The 23,344-nt window shown below is 39.1% G+C and overlaps 1 protein-coding gene across 2 annotated transcripts in view; it reads left to right on the top strand.

Moving 5' to 3' along the window:
• The first annotated feature begins 277 nt into the window (after positions 1-277).
• The window catches only part of NSUN7 (NOP2/Sun RNA methyltransferase family member 7), a 48,577-nt gene continuing 25,510 nt past the window's right edge, over positions 278-23,344 (top strand). Inside the window, exons 1-6 of one of the 2 annotated variants that reach the window (XM_004009785.6) lie at positions 278-650; positions 952-1,350; positions 14,869-14,927; positions 15,306-15,436; positions 22,612-22,764; positions 23,107-23,290. In XM_004009785.6, coding sequence (XP_004009834.3) covers positions 1,041-1,350; positions 14,869-14,927; positions 15,306-15,436; positions 22,612-22,764; positions 23,107-23,290 — 837 coding nt within the window. In that variant the 5' untranslated portion in view covers positions 278-650; positions 952-1,040. The remainder of the gene's footprint in view (positions 651-951; positions 1,351-14,868; positions 14,928-15,305; positions 15,437-22,611; positions 22,765-23,106; positions 23,291-23,344) is intronic. The other variant, XM_027970950.3, reaches the window with a different exon arrangement.

Raw genomic sequence — 23,344 nt, forward strand, 5'->3', positions numbered from 1 at the left:
CAATACAAAATTCTTGCTTTCAAGGAGATCACAGGTGACAAGTTGGAGAAGAAGGGTCACTTGTGACCCTGGGGAAGTCGAGGATCTTCAGGGCTGCGCAGTCCAATTACGCAGGGGCCTTCAACGTGAGGCGGGGCTGGCACAGGTGTCCGGGGTGAGAGAGGAGGAGCAACTCAAGAAGAAAAGGAAGCGCTGGCCAAATCCCGCGGGAACTGCCCTCTGGCAGCGTTCCCTCCCCCCTCATCGCACCCTTGGTTGCCACGGAGACCCCGGTCCTGGGCCGGCTGACTGCCGCAGACAGGGGAGGCCTACCTTTCCGCGGCCGGAGCCGGCGGGCCCACCAGCCTCGTGCTCTACCCGGCTCAGCTGCCGCATTCGTGAAGACTACCGTGCTGGCGGGCGGAGCCCTGAGGCGCATCCTCCCTCAGGAACCCGAGCGAAGCGAGAGCCGGGGGTCGCGACCCCCCTGCCCCGACCCCGGCGGGTGGGAGAAGCTCATTTGAACCAAACTGCCTGCGCGGACCGCCGCGGCAGCCCTGCAGTCCCGGGGCCCCCGAGGGCACTGTGTAAGATTCCAGCCACCCGGGCCCAAAGTGCTGCGGCTGCCGCGTCTCTGTTCCTAAAGCCCCGGGGAACATCCGCCCTCTGGGGTAAGGGAGGACTCGCGGGAGCCAGTGAAAGGAGCGCCCCAGGGGCCGCAGGTGCGGCTCTTGGGGGAGCTCTGCACCAAAACGGGCCTCGGTTAAGGTCTCGTAGTTTCGGAGGCCATTCGGAGCCGTCTCCACCCCTCTCCCTTTGCGAGTGTGTGGAGGTTTCCCGGCTTGAAGTAAGGGATGCTCGGGGCAGCCAGGGAATGCCACCGCTGGCTCTCTAGGGCCACACGAGGTGGGTCACCAAGTGTGGTCCTGCGGAAATAGTGGTTTAACCAGGATAATCTTTTTATTTTCACAGAGACGATGCTTGAACAAGGAAAACCATTTCCCGGAACATCTGAATTGTAATTCAAGCTTGAGTTACCTAGGACAGTCAGGGGGGCAAACATGTTTAACTCCGCAAATGAACTGGAGTTTTTGGAAGAAACAACCGCTGAGATCTCCCAACTCTCTTCGCTGGCTCTGTCAGGTGACCCAGCCTGCGGCGAAAACAGCTCAACTGGTTCACCCGAAAAAACTGGCTATCCGGACTCCGTTTACATTCTGGCAGCGAACATTTTTCAGGGCACTAGACTCGAAAAGTCACCAGAGAAAGCCTTAATAAAGTATGGAAATAAGCCCTTGCCGTCCTCAACCGAATCCGAGGATGAATCCTTTCAGCGTTTGTCCTATGAGCTGGCTTTCAGTGCACTTAAGTGTGAGTAGTACCAGTTTTGACAGCACTAAAAGAGAATAATGAGAGAATTTGTGAGGTCCATCGAACCTCCTCGCACCCTCACACACGTACACCAGGTTTTGTTTTTAGGCTTCTGAATATCTTTGGTCAGTTGCAGATGTCAAGGCTTTAAGGAGAGTTTCCAGCAAAACAGTCAGATATGTTTCCCACTGTAGATTTCCCTGTGCTTAGGTGGGTCAAAATTAAGATGATCCTATTCACTGCCATTTTTTTTTGTTTACTTTGGGAAGCTTGTAAATTTATTCTTCCAAATTTTTGTAGAAATCCCTTTTAATCTGCCTCCAGGATTTGAGGTGTAATGTTGCAGATTTCCTCGATGGTGGGTAATTATCAACTTCTGAGAATGGAGTTGATTCCAGAACAAAACCAAATATTTTTCCTATGAGAGTAGTCAAAGGGCCTGGAGACAGGTTTTAGTACTAGCCATCAACTATAATACAATATAAACTGTAAAGTTTGTATTGATTTGTATACTGACTGAAAAGAAGTTCCGAAGAAGTTCCAGAAATGTTTGGAGTATTACCAGCATGGCTAAAATGATAAAACTTCCTAAAGAGACACCTAGAAAGGGCATTACATGCATCATTTACTTACTGTTAATACTGGGCCTTGCACATCCTTGCTGAGAGGTGGTTAACAATTGCTCAGTTGAATTAAAATATCCCATTAATTACTCAGCTATAAATGTATGTTTTTGGTTGTCTACAGACATGATGTAGCTCAGTTCTGAAGCCAGGAATTTGTCATCACAGAGAAAAATTTGTGTGATGTTCAGAGGCAGCTTCTCTTTGAGTTTCATTTCTTTAGTTTCTGCTTGTGATCTTTTTTTTTAAAATCTGTCTTAGCCATTTTTCCCTCCTCCAGTTTAAACTTTCAGATTCTATTTCATCCCTTCCCTCCTCTTCTTTTTTAAAACTTAGATTTAAAGACCAACCAGAGTGTTGGTACTTTAAATCACGAGTCAAATTAACATTGAAGATTTTTTCCTTGCAATAGTGAGATACACATTAGGCATCTGTGTCAGTTAATTGATATTTAATGTTAATGCCCAAACTGTATTATAGACAATTTTTTCCTGATAGAGTATTGAATCTTACCTTTGTGTGTGCTGTGTGTGCTTAATTGCTCAGTCATGTCCAACTCTTTGTGACCCTGTGGTCTATAGCCCGCCAGGCTCCTCTGTCCAAGGGATTTTTCAGGCGAGAATACTGGAATGGATTGCCTTTAGAAATCAGTAATAAAAGCCTGAGATTATTCTTTGTAAAATTAATCCATTGATTAGATGGTCATGTTGTAGTAATGTGTATGGTAGATTATCATTTTCTTTCTCTCAATCTTTATTTCTGTTTTATGAAAGTGTCTTGTGACTGACATTTTTTAATAACCCAGATTCCATTTAGATAAATTATTGTCATTTGTTGTTCAATCGCTCAGTTGTGTCCGACTCTTTGCGGCCCCATGGACTTCAATATGCCAGGCTTCCCTGTCCTTTACTATCTCCTGGAGTCTGCTCAAACTCATGTCCATTGAGTCGGTGATGCCATCCAACCATCTCATCCCTTGTCATCCCCTTCTCCTCCTGGCTTCAGTCTTTCCCAGCATCAGGGTCTTTTCCAGTGAGTCAGCTCTTCACATCAGGTGGCCAAAATATTGGCGCTTTAGCTTCAGTATGAATCCTTCCAGTGAGTATTCAGGACTGATTTCTTTTAGGATTGACTGGTTGGATCTCCTTGCAGTCCAAGGAGCTCTCAAGAATCTTTTCCAACACCACAGTTCAAAAGCATCAGTTCTTCGGGACTCATCCTTCTTTATGGTCCAACTCTCACATCCATACATGACTACTGGAAAAACCATAGTTTTGACTAGACGGACCTTTGTTGGCAAAGTAATGTCTCTGCTTTTTAACATGCTGTCTAGGTTGGTCATAGCTTTTCTTCCAAGGAGCAAGCATCTTTTAATTTCATGGCTGCAGTCACCATCTGCCGTGATTTTTGAGCATAAGAAAAAGCCTGTCACTGTTTCCCCATCTGTTTGCTGTGAAGTGATGGGACTGGATGCCATGATTTTGGTTTTTTGAATGTTGAATTTTAAGCCAGCTTTTTCACTCTCTTTCATTGTCATCATAGGCCTTTATAAACCTACTTTTCCTTGAAATGTTCATAAGTTCAAATTCTAAGATGAGATGGCTTTGGTTGTTTACTTGGTACAGCTGTTGTTTTCTTCTTAATGATAATAATATCTTGCTTTAAATTATCATCTGAATAATTTCCGAATATTCATATGGGATGAAGCTAGAATTCCTAAACGCAGTGGATTTCCAAGGTAATTAAGAGCCTGATATTTTGCTTTAAAATATTGGAAGTTTTTATATATTTTACTTTTGTCTTATGTATTATCAGTGTTCTTTCAATATTTTCACATGTAATATTTTATAAACTCAACATCTGGCTTATATAGCATAGGTTCAGGGAATCATGGTTCAGGAAAGAAAACTCAGGATTTCTTCTGTAAGGTTTTATAGGAACAGTAAAGGTGAAAAGGTTAATGCACAAACTAAAGAGAGCTTGGGTAATAATCATCTTTTTTATTTTTTATGATTTCTAGTTTTATTATTTGCCCTTTTGTTGATGTCCTTTGTGTAGAAGCTCTTTCAAGGCAGAGAGTGTGTTTTTCTGATTAATTGTTTAAAGGGTTCAGAATAATGATTTTTGAAATGATAACCCCTTTTCTTACTCTGCTAAATAAGATGCAAGGTCAGTTTTCTACTAAAGAAGGTAATGAAGAATAATCTATTCCTATTAAGTTTGACTTATGTCAGAGAAGTAGAGTATTAGAAGCTAATTTATTTTTCAAAGAATCTCTGGATGTTTCAATGACTACCAAATATTAAAACAGAAGAAAAACTGGCAAAATGATTTCTTAAAAAATAAATTAATGAATAACCCATTAAGAAAAAAAATTGAGGAAGAAGGTATTCCTGAAATTATTGCTCATCAGTTCAGTTCAGTTGCTCAGTTGTATCTAACTCTTTGCGACCCCATGAACCACAGCACTTCAGGCCTCTGTCTGTCACCAACTCCTGGAGTTGACCCAAACTCATGTCCATTGAGTCGGTGATGTATCTGACCATCTCATCCTCTGTTGTCCCCTTCTCCTCTTGCCCTCAATCTTTCCCAGGATCAGAGTCTTTTCCAATGAGTCAGCTCTTTGCATCAGGTGGCCAAAGTATTGGAGTTTCGGCTTCAACATCCGTCCTTCCAGTGAACACCCAGGACTGATCTCCTTTAGGGTGGACTGTTTGGATCTCCTTGCAGTCCAAGGGACTCTCAAGAGTCTTCTCCAACACCACAGTTCAAAAGCATCAATTCTGTGCTCAGCTTTCTTTATAGTCCAACTCTTACATCCATACACGATTACTGGAAAAACCATAGCCTTGACTAGATGGACCGTTGGTGACAGAGTAATGTCTCTGCTTTAGAGTATGCTATCTAGGTTGGTCATAACTTTCCTTCCAAGGAATAAGTGTCTTTTAATTTCATGGCTGCAGTCACCATCTGCAGTGATTTTGGAGCCCCCCCAAAATAAAGTCTGACACTGTTTCCACTGTTTCCCCATCTATTTGCCATGAAGTGATGGGACCGGATGCCATAATCTTAGTTTTCTGAATGTTGATCTTATTTCTGGCTTAATTCTTTCTCCTACCTCTTATTGGTGACCTCTCAGTCCAAGGAACTGGTTATGTCAGTAATCTGGTTATTTTAGATTCATGTAACCTGTCAGTGAAAAACCTGGCAAATACTTAATGTATAGTTGAGTTATGGCTTTGGGAATCACTAACTGTAGTCATGGATCTCTAAGATCACCCTCAGGTTCAGTGATTCATTAGAAGTACTCACAGAACCCAGCAAAGCTGTTATATTCATAGTTACAGTTCATTACAATGAAAGGATTAAGATTAAGGTCAGCACTGGAAAAATGTACACAGGACAAAGTTCAGAAGAGACCAGGTACAAGCTTTCTATTGTCCTTTCTCAAAGGAGTCTTAGGGACAGTACTTAATTCTCCTAGCAACAATGTTTGACAACATGAATGAAGGTTGTCAAATTTCCCTCCTTCCATGGATACAAAAACCCCATGTGCTTATATTTATAATTATTCTTTTTAAAATTGAAGTATAGTTGGTTTACAATATCCTGTTAGTTTCAGGTTACAGCTAAATTACTCAGTTACTGATTTTTTCAGATTATATTCCATTAGAGGTTATTACAAGATATTGAGTATAGTTTCCTATGCTATACAATAAATTTTGTAACTTATCTATTTTATTTATAGTAGTTAATCCCTGTTACTCCCATATTCCTATTTTGTCCCTCCTTTCCTTTCTTTCCCCTTTAGTAACCGTAAGTTTGTTTTCTATGTGATTCTGTTTCAGTTTTGTATATAGATTTATTTGCATTATTTTTAAATTCTACATATAAGTGATAGCTTATTTGTATTTCTCTGACTTCACTAAGTATAGTGTTCTATAGTTCCATCCATGTTGGTGCAAATGGCAGTAACATTCATTCTTTTTTATGACAGTAATATTCTGTTGTGTATATATATAAATATATATATTCCACATCTTAAGTCAGTCATCTACTGATGGGCACTTGGGTTCTTTCCATGTCTTGGCTGTTGTAAATAGTGCTGCTGTGAACATTGAAGTGTGTGTATTTTTTTTTTTAATGTTAAAAACTTTTATTTATTTGTTTGATTGAGCTGGGTGTTAGTTTTGGCATGTGGGATCTTTGAAATTTGTTGCGGCCTGTGAACTCTTCTTAGTTGTGACATGTGGGATCTAGTTCCCTGACCAGGGATCAAACCCAGGCTCCCTGTATTGGGAGCACAGAGTCTTAGCCATTGGATACCAGAGAGGTCCCTGGAGTGCATGTATCATTTTGAATTAGAGTTTTTGCCCTTTCTGAATATATACCCAGGAGTGGGATTACTGACGATATGAATTTTTTTTTTTTAAGGAGCCTCCGTATGATTTTCAATAGTGGCTACAACAATTTGCATTCCCACCAATAGTATACAAGGGTTCCCTTTTCTCCACACCCTCTCCAGCATTTGTAATGTGTAGACTTTTTGATGATAGTCATTCTGACTGATGTGAGGTGATATCTTATTGTAGTTTGATTTGCATTTCTGTAATGATTAGTGAAGTTGAGCATCTTTTCGTGTGCCTGTTGGCCATCTGTATATCTTCTTTGGAGAAATGTCTATTTAGGTCTTCTGCCCTGTTTTGATTGGGTTGTTTGTTTTTTTGCTACCTGTTGTATGAGCTCTTTGTATATTTTGAATATGAAGCCCTTGCTGGTCACATTTTTTACAAATCTTTTCTCCCATTCCATAGGTTGTGTTTTTGTTTGGTGAATGGTTTCCTTTGCTGTACAAAAGCTTTTGACCAATTAGGTCTCATTTCTTTTTTTTTTGGCCTGGGGAGATTGACTTAAGAAAATATTGCTACGTTTTATGTCCAAAAATGTTTTGTCTTAGTTCTCTTTTAGGAGTTTTATGGTGTCATGTGTGGTATTTAGGTCTTTAAGCCATTTTGAATTTATTTTTATGGATGGTGCTGTAATTTTATTGATAGAAATAGCTGTCCAGTTTTTCTAACACTGCTTGCTGAAGAGGCTGTCTTTTCTCCATTGTATAGTCTTGCCTTTGTCAGCTTAGATGAGCTGACAGTAGGTATGTGGGTTTATTTCTGGATTGTCTATTCCATTCCACTTATCTTTATGTCTGTTTTTGTGCTAATACTATGCTACTTTGGTTACTGTGGTTTTGTAGTATAGTCTGAAATCTGGTAGGGATATACCTTCAGCTTTGTTCTTTTTCCTTAGGATTGCTTTGGCAGTTCTGGGCCTTTTGTGGTTCCATATACATTTTAGGATTATTTGTTCTAGTTCTTTAAAAATGTCATGGGTATTTTGATAGGGATTGCATTAAATCTGTGCAGTGCTTTAGGTAGACTGACCACTTACTTTAGCAATACTAATTCTTCCAATCCAAGAGCATGGACTATCATTCTATGTCTTTGAATTATCTTCAGTTTCCTTTATCAGTGTTTGTAATTTTCAATGTATAGGTCTTTCACCTCCTTGTTTAAGTTTATTCCTGGCTGTTTTTAATGCAATAAATGAGATAACTTTTTAAAAAGAACCTTTCTTTTTCATCGTGTAAAGAACTACAATAAATTTATATATTTGGCTACCTTGCTGAATTCATTTATTAATTGTAATAGTTTTTGTGTGAAGACTTTAGGGTTCTCCATGTAGAATATCATATTATATCCAAATAGTGACAGTTTTACTGCTTCCCTTCCAATTTGAATACATTTTGATTTGTTTATTTGGCTGTGTTGGGTCTTTGTTGCTGCATGCAGGATCTTCATTGCATCATGGGGAACTTTTGTGTGGCACACAGACTCTCTAGTTGTGGCTCAAAACCTTAGTTGCTCTGTGGCATGTGGGATCTTAGTTCCCTGACCAAGGATTGAACCCACGCTCCCTGCACTAGAAGCAGATTCTCAACAACTGGACCATCAAGGAAGTCTTAATTTCATTGTTGAACTCATTGGGTTTTTAGTAGCATGTTGTTTAGTTTCCATATGTTCATTTTTTTTCAATTTTTCTTCCTGTGATTGATTTCTGGTTTCATAGAATTTCAGTCATAAAAGCTGCTTGAAATAGTTTCTACCGTTTTAAATTCATTGAGTCTTGTTTTATGACTTAGTATGTGATCTATTCTAGATAATGTTCCATGTGTCCTTGAAAAGAATCTGTCTTCTGGTTTTTTGGATATAGTGTTTTGTAGATATCAGTTAAGTTCAAATGATTGTGTCATTTAGAACCTCTGTTGCCTTACTGAGTTTTTTCTCTGAATAATATGTCTATTGATGTCAGTGGGGTGTTAAGGTCCTTTATTATTGTATTATCGTCATGGAGTGTTAAGGTCTATTATTATTGTATTATTGTTAGTTTCTCCCTTTATGTCTGTTAGTATTTCTTTTTAATGTATATTTAGGTGCTTCTCTATTGGAGGCATTTATGTTAACAAGCATGTTATCTTCTTGCACTGATCCCTTTATCATTATATAATGCCCTTCTTTGCTTTTCTTTATGGGCTTTGTTTTAAAATCTATTTTGTCTGATGTGAATATGGCTACCCCTGCTTCCTTATTGTTTTCCGTTTTCTTGAGCTATCTATTTTTTATCTCTTCCTTTTTGGTCTGTGTATGTCTTTCACCCTGAAGTGAGTCTCATATAGGCAGCATATTGCAGGTTCTTGGTTTTGTTTTGTCTTTCCATTCAATCTGCCACTGTGTGTCTTTTGATTGAAGCATTAGTCCATTGACATTTGAGGTAATACTGGGTATGTATGTACTAATTGCCATATAATCCTTGTTTTTCAGTTCTTGTAGTTCTGTTTCTTTTGTTTCTTTTTCCTTTTGTGGTTTGATAATTTTCTTTTGTGGTATGCTTGATTTCCTTTATATTCTTTTCAAATACACTGTTGTATATTTTTGATTTGTGGTTATCATGGAGCTCAAGTACGTTAACTCAAAGCTATATCTCCTGGCTTTAAGATGATAGTCATCCAATTTGAAACACACTGTAAAAGATCTATATACTGCCATCGCCCACGTTTTGTGATTTTGATGTCCTATTTTACATCGTTATGCATATCCTTTAACTGTTAATTGTAGTTATAACTTTTTTTTTTTTACAATTTTTGATTCTGTTTTGATCTATGTACCCTCCAAAATCACTGCAGATGGTGACTGCAGCCATGAAATTAAAAGATGCTTGCTCCTTGGAAGAAAAGCTATGACCAACCTAGACAGCGTATTAAAAAGCAGAGACATCACTTTACCAAAAAAGGTCCGTCTAGTCAAAGCTATGGTTTTTCCAGTAGTCATGTATGGATGTGAGAGTTGTACTACAAAGAAAGCTGAGCACTGAAGAATTGATGCTTTTGAACTGTGGTGTTGGAGAAGACTCTTAAGAGTGCCTTGGACTGCAAGGAGATCCAACCAGTCCATCCTAAAGAAATCAGTCCTGAATATTCATTGGAAGGACTGATGCTAAAGCTGAAACTCCAGTACTTTGGCCACCTGATGTGAAGAACTGATTCATTGGAAAAGACCTTGATACTGGGAAAGATTGAAGGTGGGAGGAGAAGGGGACAACAGAGGATGAGATGGTTGGATGGCATCACCGACATGAGGGACATGAGTTTGAGTAGGCTTCGGGAGTTGGTGATGGACAGGGAAGCCTGGCGTGCTGCAATCCATGAGGTCGCAAAGAGTTGGACATGACAGAACAACTGAACTGAAGTGATGATCAATCCTTTTATATATTTGCCTATCCTATTGCGTTTTTCCTTGTCCTATAAATTTTTTGTTTCTTTTCTTAGAGAATATCCTTCAATATTTCTTTTCAGTTCAGTTCAGTCGCTCAATTGTGTCCAACTCTGCGACTCCATGAATTTGCAGCACGCCAGGCCTCCCTGTCCATCACCACCTCCTGGAGTTCACTCGGACTCATGTCCATTAAGTCAGTGATGCCATCCAGCCATCTCATCCTCTGTCGTCCCCTTCTCCTCCTGCCCCCAATCCTTCCCAGCATCAGAGTCTTTTCCAGTGAGTCAACTCTTCACATGAGGTGGCCAGAGTACTAGAGTTTCAGCTTCAGCATCATTCCTTCCAAAGAACACCCAGGACTAATCTCCTTTAGAATGGACTGGTTGGATCTCCTTGCAGTTCAAGGGACTCTCAAGAGTCTTCTCCAACACCACAGTTCAAAAGCATCAAAAGGGAAATGGGGTTCCCTTTTCTCACAGTCCAACTCTCACATCCATACATGACTACTGGAAAAACCATAGCCTTGTCTAGACGGACATTTGTTGGCAAAGTAATGTCTCTACTTTTGAATATGCCATCTAGGTTGGTCATAACTTTCCTTCCAAGGAGTAAGCGTCTTTTAATTTCATGACTGCAGTCACCATCTGCAGCGATTTTGGAGACCAAAAAAATAAAGTCTGACACTGTTTCCACTGTTTCCCCATTTATTTCCCATGAAGTAATGGGACGAGATGCCATGATCTTAGTTTTCTGAATGTGGGTAGGTTTAATATTGCTGAATTCTTTTAGTTTTTGCTTGTGAGAAACTTCTCTTCTATTTTAAATGATAATCTTGCTGGGTAGAGTATCCTAGCTTGCAGGTTTTTCCCTTTCAGCACTTTGAATCTATCATGCCACTCATTTCTGACCTTCAGGGTTTTCTGCAGAGAAATCTACTGATAGTGATAATGGGGTTCCCTTATAACTGACTCTTTGTTTTCCTCTTGCTATCTTTAGAATCCTTTCTTTATCTTTAAATTTGTCGTTTTAGGGAATTCCCTGGCAGTTGAGTTTTTAGGACTTGGCACTTTTACTGCTGTGGCCTGGGTTTAATCTCTGGTTGGGGAACTGAGATCCTGCGAGCTATGTGGCACAGCCAAATAAGATAAAATAAATTCATCATTTTAATTATGATATGTCTTGGTATGGGTCTCTTTGGGTTCATCTTGTTTGGGACCTTCTGTCCTTCTTGTACTTGGTATCTGTTTTCTTCTTTAGGATTTGGAAGTTTTCATCCATAGCTTCTTCAAATGCACTTTCAATTGTTGTTCTCTTTTCTTTCTATAACACCTATTATGTGTCCGTTGTCATGTTTGAAATCATCTCGTAGATCTCATATGTTGCATTTGTTCTTTCATTGTCTTTCTGTCTGCTCTTCTCATTTAGTGATTTCCATGATTCTATCTTCCAAGTCACTTATTTGTTCTATGGCATTTACTCTGCTATTCATTGGTTCTAGATTTGTTTTTCATCTTGACAATTATATTGTCTATTTTTTATCGGTCCATCTTTATAGTTTCTAGTTCATTGTTTGGTGATGTGCATTTCTATCGACACTCTTAATACCATTAGCGTTTTATTATCTCCTTTTTGAACTCAGGGTCTAGCAGACTGATGAGCTCTATTTTACTATCTGTTCCCCTTGTTGTGAGTATGATTGGTATTGTGGTGTCCAGAGCCTGTACTGCATGTGAAGCAGGGTGTCCTCTCCGTTCCGTGGCTGTCACTGCCCTGTCAGGGGTGGGGTCTGCTCCCCACTTGGAGTGGTAGAGCTGAAGATTGTGCTACACTGAATCTCTGCACCAGTCTCACTCCAGGCTGTGGCGTGGAGTGAATGGGGCCATGATATTCACCCTTTTGGATTGGGAAGTGCCGCTGTCCAGTTATGTAGAGCTCTTTCTTGCTAACTTGGTTTTATAGCCGTTCTTCTGCCAGTTTTCAGTTAGTTTGCTGTGGGAGTTGTTCCACATATAGAAGTTATTTCAGTGTGTTTATGGGGAGAGGTGAGATCCACATCTTTCTACTCTACCATCTTATTCCCTTTCAGCCTTGGCATTCTTGAAATGTAAGTTCTAGAAGTGAATTATATAAAGTAGATCACTGAAGGAAACACTATGAACACATAATAAAAACAGAGAAGGAGAACCTGGGGGAAAGACAAAAGAAGAAACATCTTCCATCTTTCTTCCAGGATGGGAGGGATGATCAGACAGACTGTGTGAGTTTTAGGGGTCCTATAAATAGCACCCCTCTTACACCTGGGGCTTCCTTGGTGGCTCAAATGGTAAAGAACCTGCCTGCAATTCAAGAGACCTGGGTTCAGTCTCTGGGGTCGGGAAGATTCCCTGCAGAAGGAAATGGCGGCCCACTGCAGGACTCTTGCCTGGAGAATTCCATGGACAGAGGAGCCTGGTGGGCTACAGTCTATAGGATTGCAAAGAGTTGGACATGATTGAGCAACTAGCATTTACTTTCTTACACCTGAGTTTGTAACCAGTAGAGAGAGAAAAAAAAATGTTCAGGGACATGGCTTTAGATTGTCAGTCAAGGCAGGCTTGTGAAATACTTTAGAAGTAGAACTAGAACTTTCCATCTAATCCAGACACAGCTGAAGAAATGCAGGTCCCTCCACCCAACTCACAAGGCACATGGCAGAGAGCAGTCTAGAATGCACACCCACCTTCTGCAGAAACACTGGCAGACAAAGAGTGGAAGGGTAAGGAGTAAGATATGCCCCATCCTTTCTTCCAATTTCACTAACTAAATAAACTCAATTTTCCTTTCATGTAGAGTGATGAGTAGGTAGGGAGAGAGTCTAGGAGTGTTTCTCTAGGGAAGGCCTTGTACATTGGAAACATGAGGAATGAGGATTGAGTTCCCTTCAAGAGACTAAAGAGAAGAGTTTTGAATTAGTGGGAGATGAGGGATAATTGGAGCTATTGTGCTGAACTAGGATAGGTAAATTTTGCAATCTTCAAAAAGTCCTGATAACTCCGTCGTTAGCAGTGTGTTTTATTTAGCCAGTGTGGTGTGTTGTAAGAGTAAGTACAGGAAAGGCAGCGCAATGTGGTGAGAATGCATTTGTGTATCACACTGCCTGGGTTTGACTCCCTGATCTGCCGCTTGCTGTGTGACCCTGAACATATTACTTAACCACCCTGTGCCTCATTTCCTAATCTATAAAATGGGGATAATGATGGTACCTAATTCATAGGATTGTTTGAGAGGGTTAAATGAATTAATATATAGAAAGCATTTTAGAACAATGTGTATCACATAGAAAGCACTATCTAAAATACACATTGTTAGAGACTTACCTGGTGATCCAGTGTTTAAGATTCTGTGCTTCCAATGCAGGGGGCATCTGTTTGATCCCTGGTCAGGGAACTAAGATCCCACATGCATGGCCCACACAAAGAGTATACATAATTAATGTTCATATTGCTGTGTGAGAATATTATTTAAACTGTAGATATATAAAGGCAGTGCATTCTGCACAATTGACAAGAGCTCTAAGGAAAAAATGCAGTGTTGGCAAAATCAAATGTTCTGTCTTCTTTTCCTTCATTCTGCCTCTCCTATTTTTTAGGAGTCCAGTAACTCCACTGCTCAAAGTTCTACAGCCTATGCAGGTCTCCTGTGTTAGCAGGCCTTCATTCTTATGATGACTGTATTTTCTATGACAAAAATTGGGACCCATGCTGAGAAACTATGAAGTAGATAGGATTTGGTTTGCAAGTACTAAGAGTGTGAATCTATAAACTTCATTTTCCTCATAAGTGAAATGGGGATATTGCCTTGTACAATACAGCCATAATTGGTGACTAAAACGTGGATAATGATACCTGAAAGATTTCCTGTGAAAACTGGAGTCTGTTCTCCCAAATTTGTCACTTCTTATTAGTTTTCCCATCCCCTAGATAAAAACTGAAATCCAATGTGTACTGTGTATGTAGGAGGTGTTCCACAAACGCTGATGAATTGAAGCTATACAAGCTTTCTGTTAACTGATTAAAGCATTTGTTATATGACGTGTATATTTAGTTAAGTCATTATAACTCATGTGCCCTGTGGAGGTTTCAAAATATGTCCATATGTTTTTACTTAATACCTTTGTAATTATGCCTGTGACCAGAATGCAGTCTCATCCTGGATCTTTACACGGGTAACTCCTTGTCATTTGGGTCTTAGAGTAAGTGTCATCTTATCAGTGTCTTCACTAGTGAGTTTTATCAAATACTTAAATAAGAAATAACACCAATTTACTTCAAATTATTCCAGAAACTAGAAGAAGAGGGGATATTTCCCACAAATTTTATAAGGCCAACATAACCCTGATTTTATAAGGCCAACAGTGACAAAGATATTATGAAGAGAAAATTATAGACCAATATCCTTCATGAACATACACATAGAACAAAAGTCCTAAATAAAATGTTAGCAAATTGAATTCAACAGTACATAAAAGGATAAGACATTATTAATTAGATCTTCTTTAATGTTTTTCAAGGATATAAATTAAAGATTGAAATTCCTTTATGACTACCTCAGCTATTCAGATAATGCTCCTTTGACTATGATTCCATGTGGAGCCTGGGCTTTCCTGGTGGCTCAGTGGTAAAGAATCTACTTACCAGCGCAGGAGATGTGAGTTCGATCCCTCATCTGGGAGATCCTCTGGAGGAGGGCATGCCAGCCCACTCCAGTATTCTTGCCCAGGGAAATCCCATGGACCGAGGAGCCTGGTGGGCTATAGTCTATGGGGTTGCAAAGAGTCGGACACAACTTAGCAAGTAAACAATAGACAACAACAACACCATGTGGAGCCTGGGTCACAGGGGTCTAGGATTCATAAAGATTACAAATATTTCATTATGCCATTGTAATTTGGGTCTTTTATCAAGAACTAAGGTATATTTTGGATATGAAAGTAAAAGTATTTTGCAATATTGGCTAAAGTGTATTTTGATTCCAAAGTTTTCATTTTCAGCTTTGGTGTTTTCATAACAGACATTTTCTTTGTTTTGCAGATCAAGATATTTTGGAAACTATATTAATAGACAGCTATATCTTCCCAAGTACCACAATAGTAAGTGTATAACTTTTATATAATTAGCTGTCACATGAGTGTTATTTAGAAAGTACTAAAAATAAGCCTTGGGATTTAAATAACAAGTTTGTTTAATGCTAAGACCTCTTCAAAACACAGCCTCAACTCTTTCCTACTTCCAAGGTTCTAATAGAGATCCTACCCCTTTCATTTCAGTGAACATGCCAGAAATTGTCCTTTTTGAAATTTATTTTTTACTAAATTTTTTTCTAGTTTGCAGTCCTTTTCTATCTCCCAGTTTAATCAGATGATGTGAAAATAGTCATACTCCTGCTCTCTTGAAAAATAATGGAATGGGAAATACTGCTGTTAGATATTCTTTGTATTCTATTCCTTCTCTGTGTTTCCCCTTGGTAGCCAGATCATTTGAACAGTCTTATCATTGTGATGCTATATGATTTCCAAGACAGAAAATTTCAAGCTCGTCTCCTTTCTGGTAACGAAGAGTCTATAGCAGAAGTTCTAGAAGTGGAGAACCTTCTTAACAGGTAACTGTAAAGGTTAAAAGGATGTTTTACATGAATTCGTTATTAGTATTTCACTGGTGAAATAGTACACAGTATAATGTGTGGATAAGTGTTAAAATTTTATAGGGAAAATATATACAAGTTCATAAGTTTTCTTGAGTTCCTTTAAAAACAGATCTTGAACAAAGTAAATAGTCTACTTAAATTCAAGTTGTTTTGAAAGCTTGAATTATAAGATCCAATTTGTAAGTATTTGGAAAATCATGAAAAATTCCTGATAATTTTTAGCACATATATAACTTATACTTCATTTGAAACAGCTATTATTTATTTACTTGGCTTTGTTTACAGCTCTTAAACCAACATGTATCAAACAAGAAAATTCCAATTAGATAAGAACCCACCACTTTGCCAAATTGAAAAAAGAATCTACAGCTTTTACAACTTAATGTCAGTAGTTAAGAGCAAAACTAACATATTTAAAATTTGTTTTCCTTTTACCCTAAATATCAGCAGAAGCCTAGCATGAGGACAGTAATAGCACCTACCTGAAAAGGTGGTTGGGAGAACTAATTAAAGTAATGTATGTAAAATGCTGAGCTAGGAGCCAGACACATAGTACATGATAGTAGATGGTCATTCATTAAATGCTACTGTTGTTAGGGCTGCAGGATCCTAGTTCCCCAACCAGGGATGGAACCCATGCCCCCTACTGTGGAAATGCAGTGTCTTCACTGGACCAGCAGGGAAGTCTCCTATGCTCTTAAGCCTTAATAGAAAGCACAACATAGCAAACAACAACAATCCTGTAGGAAGATGTTTACCTGGTGAATAATCTGAAACAGTTATCATATCTCATTTTATATTGTTATGGAAAACTCAGTTTCATTTTGAAGGTTGAGACCAAAAGAGTCACTGAATGGAGTCATAGTAATAACTTACCTTTATTGAAGAACACTTAATATGTATCAATCACTGTTACAAGAAGCTCTTTACATAACAATTCTTCCAAGTGAATATTGTTACCGACCTGTATTTTTACTCAGAGGAAAACTGAAGCACAGACATGTTAAAGGAACCTGTCTAATGCCATAGAGCTAGAAAGAGAAGTGCCAGAATTCAAATTCAGGAAGGCTCTCTAGAGAACTTCCCTGTAGCTCAAATGGTAAGGAATCTGCCTGCAGTGCAGGAGACCCAGGTTCAATCCATGGGTCGGGAAGATCCTCTGGAGAAGGGAATGGCAATCCACTCCAGTATTCTTGCCTGGAGAATTCCAAGGACAGAGGAGCCTGGTGGGCTACAGTCCACAGGGTCCCAAAGAGTCAGACAGGACTGAGTGACTAACACTTACACTTTCACTTCAGAGCTCAAGATTTAACCATTTATATGCTACTGTTCCTTCCACTTAAGATAGTGAATCTTGGGTAAAGTATGCTAGACAATGACAGATATGACATAGTAATAGGTCAGTTGTAGCCATGAGAAATTTGGGGATGGAGAAAAGCAAAAGCAATTGAATGTATGTACCTTAGATATGCAAGGATCTTGCTCCTGTTTACTACATAGATTCCTGGGCAACCACTTCACCCCCCCATACCCGAACTAGGCAACCTGCCTCTGAGGATGGGTACTCAGGATGGGTGCAGATACACTGGAGAAAAAGTGGTGGGGCAGTGTGCTTTGGGACAAGCTCTGCGTTTCAGCTTTCCTGAACTGCTTTCAGTTTCCGTTTGTCTTAGGACTAAGGAGGTTTTCGTGGAAATCTCAACTTAGTGTGCATAATGAGAGCTGCGGTTAGGCTAAAGCGGCCAGGAAAGCCACAGAGCTCTAAGTAAGTAAGAAAGACCGGACTGTGGTTTCAGCAGCAGCAGATTCTTAGCTGAGAATGCTAGCAAGGCAGGTAGGAAATAGGGCAAGCAAAGAGGCCAGAAGAGCCAGAAGATATTATTGTCTAAGGTTCCTGATTCCTTAGATTTTTACCTTTCCTTGTAATACATACTGTGCTACCTCCTGCTGGAGGAGGTTATCTGGTTACATTCCTGTCAGTGCAACAGAAACTACCCGAACCAATCAGGCTTCATAAAATACAGATCTTATTCCCACATTAGTAAGTTATTTTATATCCAATTCATGCTATGCTCAATTCATAATATGTTATAGGAGAAATGTGTGTATTTAGTGGTTGAATTGAAGAGAATAGTAGTGTAATATACTGGTATAGGGATAACACTGAGAAAATCCATGTATAATTAGAAAGATAATGCTAAGAAAATACATGTATAAAGATAACCTAGAAGGTTTTAATCAAGAATCAGAGCTTTCAAGTAATAGAAGCTATTTTCAGTTAACGTGAGCAAAACTGGAAAATGTTCTTAAATAGATCCTAGAATGTCTCATGCAATTCGAAGACTCAGGAAGAGGAGGAAATCAGGAACTGGAAAGACGTCAGGATTTTCTTTGTCTCTTTACCTTTTAATTTCTGCTTCTCTCTTAATATCTGCTTCATTCTCCTTTTCTCTCCTGATCTGCCTTCTCTGTTTCTAGCCTACAAGGAAAAAGCCTTACTGCTGCACCCCAGGTCTTAAGCTTACTTGTTACACTTGTATGTTAGTTTCTTCGTTTAGATTAATTTATTATCTCTACACCCAGTTCTAAATTCTACCCCCTTCCAGGGAACTTGATTGGCTCCTCGTGGGTCAAGTGTATTCCCTTGGGCCAGTCCTCCATAGCTAATGGAGTAGAATTTTGAACTCAGAATGTTGGAGGCCAACCTCTATAGACCATCTGGGCCTTGGGGCTGGGCAGTATTGTCCCCAGGGCAGTAGAATCATTTTAAGCTTGAAGTATACCTTAGTATGTTTCTACCAAGACGATGAAGACTAATTTTAAGAGGTGATAGAAGAAGCAGTTATTTAACAAGAAACTGAATGAGAATCATTTTCTCCTTATAAAAATTGTGTTTGATCTTTGTTGTTGTCTGTACCAGAGATCCTTGTGTTTTATCACTCTGTATACCAACTGGTATCTTTTTCTTTGTTTGTTCATGGCTCTAGGGATAGAATCCAAGATGAACCTATTATCATTCATTTGTTTATTATTTTTGGCTGTGCTGGGTCTTTGTTGCTGCATGGGCTACTCTTTAGCTGCCGTCCGCAGGCTTCTTATTTTGATGGCTTATCGTGGTGGCTTCTCTTGTTGTGGAACACAGGCTCTAGGGTGCTCAGGCTTCAGTAGTTGTGGCTCATGGGCTCAGTAATTGCAGTTCTTGAGCTCTAGAGCACAGGCTTAACAGTTGTGGTATGTGGGTTTAGTTGTTCTGTGGCATGTGGGATCTTCCTAGATCAGGGATGAACCTGTGTCTCCTGCATTGGCAGGCAGGTTCTTTACTGCTGAGCTACCAGGGAAGCCCTATCTTTTTGATATATGCAAGGGCTTTAAGAATTCATTTCTTGTACAAATGCAGCTATCTTTGAAATAGTGTGACTGGATTAAATAAAAGGAGACCACAGCTTCTTCCTTTCTTTCTCTGCATGCTTCATACTAGCCCAAGAATCTGATTCTGCCAAATAATTTGTTGGACTTTGGTGAGGCAAAGCTAGAAAATGCACGGTGAAATTAGAAAATGGGCAGTGAAAGACTGGAGAAGCAACAGGAGAGGAAAAACTGAGTAGCCCTTCCTCCCAAATCACCCAAAACTATCCTGTTACAGTCAAGGCACCACCAGCTTCTTAGATATTACCCTTGATTCTTCTTTCCTGCCCTCCCCGGTGCCCTTGCCATACCTATTACATCAAGTTCTGTAACTCCAGTTGGAAGCCATATGCTGAATGTGTCTACTTGTTTCCATTCCACTCCTACTATCCAAACCCAAGCTATTTATAATCTGTCCCTTGGACCACTGCGATAGCTTCTTTATTTCCTGCCTGTAACTCTTTTTTCACAATCTCTTCCATAGATAAACTGATCTTTTAAAAATGTAGTTATATAGTCATGACAGAGTGTCTTGGATCAAACTTATTCATTCCTCCTACAAATAACTGTGCGTGCCAAGTCGCTTCAGTTGTGTCCAACTCTTTGCGACCCTATGGACTGTAGCCTGTCAGGCTCCTCTGTCCATGGCCTTCTCCAGGCAAGAACACTGGAGTGGGTTGCCTTTTCCTTCTCCAGAGGATCTTCCAGACCCAGGGGTGAACCCATATCTCTTCCATCTCCTGCATTGGCTGGCGTGTTCTTTACCACTAGTGGCCACCTGGGAAGCCCTTATAAATGACTAGATGGACAAAATATATGAGGCAAAGATTTTGGACATTAGACAAAAAGCAGCACAGAAATTTAATCCTTGAGAAAATGAAAACAAATGAGGTGAGCCCTAGAATAGTCCTGGCTTTATGCTTATAGGTGCTTTCCAACTGCTGTGCAGGAAGGATGATCTCTAGAGAAAACTGTAGTCTTACTAAATTAAGAAAACAGAGACCAGAGTTTGGATATGATCATTTTTCTTCTTGATTTTATTAATGTGGTAAGGTTATTTACCTTGAGTGATTCATGAATGTTAAAACCATTTTTAACTTTCATGGATTTGGGGGATAAATCACATTTGCTTAGATATTCCTTTTCTTCTATTCCCAGTTTTCTTATTCACATAATACTTAGAGTTTCTCATTTGCCAAAATGCTTCTGAACACTTGTTCATGGGGTTTTATCTCTCATATTCTTTCCACCCCTTCTTTAGAAACTCTTAGCCCATTTTACTTACTTAGTGAATATTGTGAAACAGTTCTCAGTATAATGTCTGATTTTTTTTTTTTTTCCCCTATGGGAAATTCAAGCAGTTCACTGAAGATTATCTTTGGGCATTAAGAATATAATTTATATCTAAAGAGAGCCACATTTCTTTTGTGTTAGGCATTACTAATGGCACTTTAAAACTTGAGATATTTTGAGAATTCCCTGGTGGTCTAGTGGTTAGGACTCAGTGCTTTTACTGTGGAAGGCCTGAGTTCAGTTCCTGGTTGGGGAACTAAAATCCCACAAGCCACGTGGCACAGCAAAAAAACAAAGACAAAACCCACCACCACCAAAAACAAAAAACAAAACAAAAAAACCCCTTGAGATCATTAGTTCTTTGTATATAAAATTTCTGACAATTTTAAGCTAAAAAGGAACAAAACCCATTTCTTTAAAAAAAATAAACTAAGAGAAAATGGTGTACTAGGTAGGATTCCTTTTTGACAACCAGACAGGAATCCAACTCAAACTAGATTAGGCAAAAGAGAAACTTTATTATAAAGTATCTCACCAAAGAATTGCACAGTGAGACTTGCAGGAAGGACGTTGATGTGCTTCTGCTTCTGCTAACCACATCCTGTGTTGAGGTCCTTTAATGGACCAGAACCTGGTGGTCCGGAGTCCACGATAAGAAAGTAAAAGAGAGAGAGAAAGAGGCTGATATTCCTTGGTTTATGCAGAAAACCGATAAAGTCTTTAGACACAGGGCTTGCGTCGCTCACGAAGGCACCTGGCGCCCTCTCGTCGAGAGGGGCTTAGAAACCTGGTCAGGAGAATAAGCATGACGGGTCTCTGTGCTCCAGAGAATTAGTCTGAGAGAGAGAGAGAGAGAAAGAAAAACACGGGGACCAAAGCTCTGATGGAGCAAAGGTGTTTTATTTAACATTGTCTGAGTATTTATACTGTCTTACAAGGTAGCTATTTTCAGCAGAGATAAAATCAAAACTTACAAGTTATCAAGGAAACATGAAGTCATTCATATGAAAGAGAGAGGGTTGTAAGTAATCACTTTTACCTTATGGTTCATAAAAAGGAAGAAGTTCGTAAATAGTTACTTATCACCGTATGGAAAAACTAACAGAAGATGCATGCATTCCTAAGCCCCCAGGAGTAAGTAGTTTGCTACTCCACTTAATTCCCGAATATTCAGGAATTAATAAGCGACAGAGGATTCATGACAGATCCAAAACAGCACACAGGAAGCCTCCTATTAAATGCTTCCTGACAACCCTGTGACTCAGGTACCCTCAGGACTCTCTTCCACTCTGGTCTCTGCCTCTTTGTGTGCTTTAGCTTCATTCTTACATCTTTTTCTGTTTGTAGAATGGGAAACTTGGCTGCTGTCAACTCAGGAGCTTTATATTGTACAGCACCAAAAACCAGAAAGACTGACTTGGCTCTCTGTTACTACACACAAAAATTCACTTGACTGGTTTGGGTCAAGTGCCCACCTTCTGCCAATCACCTGTGGTCAAGGAGACAGAGTCAGTGCGCAATACCTCCCAGTGATTTAGGCCATAAGATTAAAAAAGAATTATTGGGTTTTCATTTTATGCTAACCAGTTCTTGTTTTTGTTTCCTGTTATTTGTAACTATAAGATATGAGATAATCAGAACTGGGAAGGACTTGATACCAATTCATGAAAGCTCCTTAATCTTATCAAGACTACACTCTTGCCATCTCTGATAACACAGACTGATCTATAGTGAGTGCCTGCCAGGCATGGTGCTTGGTGACACCCATGGTACTAAGTGAAATTCACTTAGTTGTGTCCAACTCTTTGAGACCCCATGGACTATACAGTCCCTGGAATTTTCCAGGCCAGAATACTGGAGTGGGTAGCCTTTCCCTTCTCCAAGGGATCGTCCCAATCCAGGGTTTGAACCCAGGTCTCCCACATTGCAGGCAGATTCTTTACCAGCTAAGCCACCAGGGAAGCCCCATGATACTAATCCCTACAGTAATAGCAAGGTAAGCTGATCACATTCTACAGATGAGAAAACTGAGGCTGGTGAGAGTCAGCATTGTACCTGAGGTCACACAGCTAGTAAGTGACCGAGCCTTAATTTAACTTCAAATTTGTCTGACTCTAAGCTCTAAGCCCTTCACCTTTACTACATAAAATTTGTCTTTCAACCAGCAGTTGTTATAAACAATTAAGATATACAACTATACAGAGACAGCAAAACCTGAAAAAAAAAGAAGCAGAATTATTGGGTTTCCATTTTTAAAAATTTGGGGGGATTCCCATTTTTAAATATGGCAAATTTTAACTTTAGATTTCAAAAATTTGAAATAGAATTATAGAGTATTATAATTCTAAATCTAATTGTTAATTTTTCAAGTGGAAAATTGATAGTCTTGTCTTCAATGCAGTAGTTACCAAGAATGGATTTTCTGTCTCTAGTTTTAAGACAAAATTGGCTGCAGCATTGGCAAGATGTCGAATCAAACATGATGCCCTTTCAATTTACCACATTCTTCCAGAAACAGTTAGGAACCAAGAATTAAGGGCCTCTACTTTGCCACTTTATGCTTGGATAAATACTTGTAAAATCAGGTAAGAGTTCTAATCAAATTCTTTACTCAAGTCATTTGCCTTTCAAAATAATGTGATAAAAGTATTACCTTTTTAATGGATGAGGGGCTCATCTGAGGGAGTGAGTGGGAATTATAGTTTTGTTCAGGATTTTATCACCAGATTACCAAAAGTAATTTAATAGATGTGTTAACTTTTTTGTCTCTAATTTTTTTTTTGACTTACTGATGGCTTAAATTATAAGTTCCATTGGATGCAGTATATGCAATGATAATTTTATTTATTGTAGGAAAAAGATGCTGATATTAAATACATTTTTATGTATTATATTTATAATTATAACCTAATATCATGTATTTACAGCCCTGAAGAAGTTTATTATACTTTGAAGAAAAATGGCTATAATAAAGTCAAATCTGTATTGCATATTGATAATAAAGTCTTTGCTGTGGATCAACATTGCTATGATGTCTTAATTTTTCCATCTCATCTTAAAAGTGATCTTCTAAATATAGATCTTTTTAAAGATTATAAACTTATATTTCAGGTAAACAAAGTTTTACTTTCACTGTGGTTCTTAATACTGTGAGTCTCTCAATAA

Source organism: Ovis aries, chromosome 6 (assembly GCF_016772045.2).
Source record: "Ovis aries strain OAR_USU_Benz2616 breed Rambouillet chromosome 6, ARS-UI_Ramb_v3.0, whole genome shotgun sequence".
Classification (NCBI taxonomy): domain Eukaryota; kingdom Metazoa; phylum Chordata; class Mammalia; order Artiodactyla; family Bovidae; genus Ovis; species Ovis aries.